At 38.7% G+C, this 6,246-nt stretch overlaps 1 protein-coding gene across 7 annotated transcripts in view; it reads left to right on the top strand.

Annotated features, from left to right (window-relative positions):
- dennd1b (DENN/MADD domain containing 1B) overlaps positions 1–6,246 on the top strand; it is a 118,238-nt gene that overhangs the window by 41,772 nt on the left and 70,220 nt on the right. For 6 of the 7 annotated variants that reach the window (XM_014007316.1, XM_014007311.1, XM_014007315.1 and 3 more), the window contains 2 exons: positions 4,285–4,334; positions 5,235–5,354. In XM_014007316.1, coding sequence (XP_013862770.1) covers positions 4,285–4,334; positions 5,235–5,354 — 170 coding nt within the window. The remainder of the gene's footprint in view (positions 1–4,284; positions 4,335–5,234; positions 5,355–6,246) is intronic. The other variant, XM_014007317.1, reaches the window with a different exon arrangement.

Genomic DNA, 6,246 nt, shown 5'->3' with positions numbered 1-6,246 from the left:
GTGTGTGTGTGTGTGTGTTTGTGTGTGTGTGTGTGTGTTTACCATACGAAGAATCTGGAAGAACACCCTCTTTGTGCCAATTGTGTTGAGATATCCCAATGGTATAGGGCCAAGTGATTACCAGTTATACAGGTGTAATGTAGGGAATGTAAAACYGAAAACTGACTGACAGATGAGGAAAAGATTTAAGTTTTGAATTGCATACCTGCAATCTGTTTCTTTAAGCAGAAAGGGATTTTGGAAGAAAARCACTTTTCGGTTCAGAATAACAAGTCAATTTATCTAAAAGAAAAAAACATATTTCTTCTGGTATCCACAGACAGATTTGAAAACTGAATGGTAGCATCTTTTTGTGCCTGTAGCTGCTTTCAGGTAGAAACATTTCTACCAACGACTACAGAAATGCAGTTTAATTTTAAAATGATTAACTTTTGTTTAATGAATATTAAAGTGTTATAGGGTTGCTGCAGAGGTGGGTACATAGTGAGCCAAGGCAGGTATGATCTGGACGGTTGTGGGCAATAAAATAATGTGCACAGCTATTCGGTTAACTAAAGCAAAAGCATCGGCTTTGCAAGCCAGGTGCACAAAAATATGTTGTGATTTTCAACAAATTGTCCCTGACCCTACAACTCACCTGGTTGAAAATACTCAGAATTCAGTGAGACTGTAACAAAATATTTGCATATTTTTCACAATACGAGTCAAGTTTGTTTTGCAAACTCATCTCCAACAGTTCCAGCCAGAGGTGGGACCAAGTCATTGTTCTGCAAGTCTCAAGTAAGTTTCAAGTTTTTATCCTCAAGTCCTGAGTCTAGTCTCAAGCAAAGACAGTCAAGTCAGAGTCAAGTCTCCTATCAAGACAGGTAAATGTCAAATCGAGTCCCAAGTCTGAAACTTAAAATTTCAAGTCCTTTCAAGTCTTTTTAACCGATGTTGTAGTTATATGTTAAATGTAAATAACAAACCGTGTGTTCTTTTTAAAATTTGTATTTATCTCAAATCATGACTTAATGTGCAGCTGAACTTACAAAGTATTTAAAAAATCATTATAAAATTGCACCTCTATACTGCACAGTTCAAATAAACTTGGCAGCAAAAATAGTCTTCCTTTATAGTTTTCGATTTTTTAAAATATCGAATTCATTTGATTTGCTGTGCTGCAGCTCTCACACATATATGTACAGAGATTAAAAATAAAGACGGATGGTCTGCTTSGTTAATGTGGAGTTAGTGAAATGAATTAATGGGGCACACTTTATAAATAACTTGTTTTAAACTTTAAATTTTGGGTAAAATATCAAGTCTTTTGAAGTAAACAGGGTCAAGTCCAGTTCAAGTCCCAAGTCATTGGTGTAAATATCCATGTCAAGTCACAAGTCTCTGAACATCTTTTAAGCCTAAAGTCATAATATTAATGACTTGAGTCTAACTTGAGTCAAGTCATATACTCAAGTCATCACCTCTGGTTGCTGCTCTGTGAACAACCACCTTAATGGCTCAAAATAATCAAAACGTTAAAATCACTATTGAGAAGAGCTACTGAACAGGCTATTGTGATGATATCAATATCATTATAATACAGTTTTCCATAATAAAGTTGGAGTTTATCATTTTACAAATGAAAAAAAAGTATTTAGAAACATGTTTATATGTGCTTCATATTGAAGAATATAGAATACATCCTGTATAATTGTTAATTTGTATTCACTCTATGGATCCCAAAACAAAAACCACAGTATTTAATGAGCTGTAAAATCCTTAAATTGCTTCTGTTTGCAAAAATATGGATTTTTTTATTTCTACTTCAGTTTTTTTTTTTATAAATCTAAACAGGATTTTTTATCTTATTGCATATTTGTTAAAACGGATCAATTTATTTTACTATAGAGTACATTACTTTTCATTCTGTGGATAGTGAGTAAATCAGTGTGTTTTTTTAATTATTCATGAACTTACTGTTGGGTAAAGAGCAATATCAGATTTTCACTAAAATGATGTAAAATACCATTTTAAGATGCCACTTCTAGCTTTAAGGAATTGTCATTAACTGAAACTATGATTTGTCCACCTAATTGAACAAATATGTTTGAAGAGTACAGTAAATTGCAGCTGTAAAATGTAAATCTAAAAATGTGAAGAAGGAAAAAAAAGATCTTGTCTGACTTCAAAACGTGCTCACAAGGCTCTGCTGTCTGGTCTGTTTAATGGCTAAAGACAGCAGTTTGAAAAATGCCTCTGTTTTATGCTGTTGGATGCCTGTATGTTTTATGATGTTGGCATACCTGGGACGCTTAAAACCCAAGCCCACAGTGTATGTGTGTATATATAGAATATGTCCATAGTTTCCATGTCGGATTATAAACACGTAAAACCTCATCACATCCTGCTGAACCTGTATGAGATCAGAGTCTGTGCAGCTCTTGGACTGTCACTCAAACGCAGATACTTGATGTGGGCAGGGCTGTGAAAACTCAGAAATCTGGCAACTGGAATGTTTTTATTTGCAGGGGGAAGCAGGATCTGTGTGTGTGTGTGTGTGTGTGTGCACGTGCATGTATGTGTGTGTTTGGGTTTGTGTGCCATATGCAGCGTGCCAGGGAGGGCTCTCTGGAACATATTGGTGTGCGTACATAGTGGTTAATAATAGTAGCAAACGCGTACAATGATGGCAGCTCTGATGTGTGTGACAGTTTTACAGCCACACACGCCAAGACTTAGTCACACATGTACACACACACATGCTGCCTTACAACACAGACCTCCTCTGCCACAGAACCCTCCATCTTTGTTGAGTTCTCAGTTTTATCACATCCTGATAAGAGAAAAAAAAAGYGCCACTTCCCACCCACCCCGCCTCGCCTCCAGCCCCTCCCTTATGCTCCATATGTGGACATATATACTATTACAAACATATAGCCCACTCAAACTCAGCCACCTACACAAACAGACATAAATGCATACAATGTAACCACTGAACGAATAAAGTCCTTGAACCAAGCAGGCGTTCAAATACATTGTACATTGAAATGCACAAATGCAACACTCATTCTGCCACAGCTCATTGTCACTGTTGGTTGCTTGTCTGCAGAAATGTTTGTGTTGTGCATGGGTGACAGATTTAAGTTTTGATGGGGAGGGGCAGGGGATCAGTGACTGCTCCCTGTGGTGAAGTCTAAGAGACAGTAGACAGCAGCCGTGGCAGACACCCAACCTGTCGTCCGGATCAGTCCATGAGGGGGGAGGCAGGGAGGTGGAAGAGGAGCAGCAGCATCACTCACAGCTCGGATGTGTCCAATCAGGAAAAAAAAAAAAGACACAAACCTCAGCTCAGTGGCCGAGCTTGGCAAGTAAACGAAAGAGGAAGAGGGAGACCGCAAGCGAGGCCAGAGCATAAGCAAAGAGCTACCGGGCACCCAGGATTAGTCTTTGAGCTTGGCAGACTCTGACCAGAACTGAAGGAGAGGTAGCAGAAAGACAGACTGTAAAGAAAGGACCTGGCACCTTTTTCCGGGCCAGGTTAGTAGCCAGAGAGAAGAGGAGAAGGAGCGACAGACAGATCAGGGACCCGGGGAGCGGTTGCTGTGTGGCTGGTCTGGAGTGGCTCACCCATATGGTGCTCCGCACTGTTCATGCTCCCTGTCTAAACCCATATGCCGCTGGTGGGGGAAAAAAAAGCCCCCCTCCTCTTCTTCCCTACYTCGCTTCAAGAGCATGCAGAACCACAAGGGAGGTGTTGGGAGGTAAAGCCCTGAAGGCTTGTACCCCCCTCCTACCTCTTAACCCCACCGAGCTGCTTAGCCCATTGTCACTACAATCTGCCACCATAGCCTTGGTGTTGTCTCCCCCCCACCCCCCCACACACTCTTGCCCTCTTTTTCTTTTTTGTTCTCTCTCTTTCTTAGCCCTTTCATCTCCCTTTGGCACCTGATAATCGATGAACTTATTAACTGCTAATTATTCAAGCTGTGGATCGAGGATCCCTCCCTTATTCTTGGAAGAAAGAGGATGTTTCCACTCTGTTCTGCCAAATAAAGTGGTTTATATTGCCCATTCATTTGGATTAAGTGCTTTTAGCAGCACTGTTTGGGATGTTTAGACTTCATCAGATTGCTATCAGTAGCATTTAGCATTAATCCCCATTTTGTTCAGCTTGTTGATAGCCTAATTCTAACCCACTTGGCGGAAGCCCAAGAAATTTACATATTAAAACACACAATCGTATTCATTTTATCTATGATGTGATTGTCTAACAATGTTTCTTTCTCTGTTCTTGTTTTTCAGGAGGTCCTTAAGACAATACCAAAGTTCTGCTTTCCCTTTGACGTGGAAAGGTGTGATTCCTCTTCCTTTCTGCTTCCTTGTTTTTGCAAGTGCAGCTTGCCTTGCCCCTCATTTGTACAGAATCCAATCACACATACATCTCAAATGATCACCTCTCAAACCTGAAGACGCGTTCATCCGGAGCAGGAAATGAGACGTATATATTATGCTTCTCACAGTTCTCGTGATGAGCTCTAAACTCCAATCACTCATTGGTATTGTCACCTGCCAATCTGCTACCTGTCAAAGTGCAACGATGAGAGCTTTTATCACAGTCATGTCCAAAGCACTTCAGTTTTCACAGCAACTGTAAAAAACAACAGTGTGTCAACATTAATATGACAACTGTGATAGAGTGAYGTGTTGAAGATGAGAGTAACAGTTGCCATTAGCGATGATGCTGATGAGGTCATCCAAGATCGCCACTCAAAATATTGTGTGCGAAACTCATTTTTGAGTGTTCTGACGAAAATCAAAGAGAGCCTGTTTTCATTTAGGCTCTAAAGTCTGATCAGACCATTTGAAAAGTTGTGTTTATTGTTATTATTCACATGCAGAATGACAGGCAAATTTCCCATCTTTAAGACTGAGAGAAAAGATGTGTAGGCAGGAAGTACGCCAGCTTTTTACTGAAGCTGAGCTGCTGCCATCTAGTGGTAAACATGTGCATTTAACTAAATGTATTAAGGAATAGCTTTGTTTTTATACATCTTTAAACTAGCATTTGTTTGACATCAGTTGTGAATCTCATCTGGATGTTGAGCTCATTATGGAAGCTAAATCTCAATGAGAAACCAGAGCAGCTCAAACAAGTTAAATCTCTTTAACGATTTATTTATTGCCCCTCATTTTTACCCTTTGTTTAAAAAAAGACTTAATTACTTTCTAATGCATGACTATGTCTTTACCAGGGTTTCCCAGAATCAGGTGGGGCAGAATTTCACTTTTGTTCTCACGGACATTGACAGCAAACAGAGGTTTGGTTTTTGTCGACTCACCCAAGGCTGCCGGGTCTGCATATGYCTCCTCAGGTAACACTCATTCCCTATTTTTTCCCCCTATAAAATTTACCTTCAGTAAGAGAATTATCTTATTTTTATATGTTGCAGTTCTTTTTTTTTCCTCTCTTAAATTTTAGTAAAAACAGTCTATAAATTAGCAAATGTCAGAATAAATCCAACAGGATGTCTTTTAAAGTAGATGGTGCAGTCAAAAATATTAGTATACTTTTTCAAATTTACTTAATTAAATGCATATATATATATATATATATATCTGGATTTATGTATCACAGAAGATAAAACAAGAAAAAAAATTACCTGATCTTAGAAATAAATGCAGCTTTTGGAGACAACCTTTTCATTTATTCTCACGCCTCACTCTGAGCTGCACTATGCCAGAATAACAAATTTATATTCTCATCTGCCCACACAAATATGTTACTGAAGTGCCTATAATTATCCAAAAGTTTAGCAGTTTTTTTGATATTTCATAGGTGAATGTCTTCTATCACAGCACACATAAATGAGGACACAAAACCTGAGAAAATTGTATTTTCTTTGCATAATTATGCTCCAAAAAAGGCTATTATCTGTTAATTACCAAGTTTTTTTTTTTTTGTTGTTGTTAAGGCAGTGCTTTTACAGATGTAATTACCTAACCAATCACAAAGAATAAGCACCCCAGTGAAACTCTCAGTGGACATGCTCATGCACTTTCCTATTAACTGAGGAACAATGTAAAAAAAGACAAAMAAAATAATGAATGTAAWAAGCAGTTTAACAAACAACAAATTAGAAAAGCAGCACAAAGCTTTTCTCTGTTGTGTGTTTGTGAAACAGGGCTCCTGTAAGGCTCACTGTCGTGTGTGTGTGTGTGTGTGTGTGTGTGTGTGTGTGTGTGTGTGTGTGTGTGTGTGTGTGT

The sequence above is a fragment of the Austrofundulus limnaeus genome, unplaced genomic scaffold, assembly GCF_001266775.1.
Source record: "Austrofundulus limnaeus strain Quisiro unplaced genomic scaffold, Austrofundulus_limnaeus-1.0 Scaffold41, whole genome shotgun sequence".
Taxonomy (NCBI): Eukaryota; Metazoa; Chordata; class Actinopteri; order Cyprinodontiformes; family Rivulidae; genus Austrofundulus; species Austrofundulus limnaeus.
Note: the sequence above shows the minus strand (reverse complement) of the source record. Positions and strands in the feature narration are given on the sequence as shown.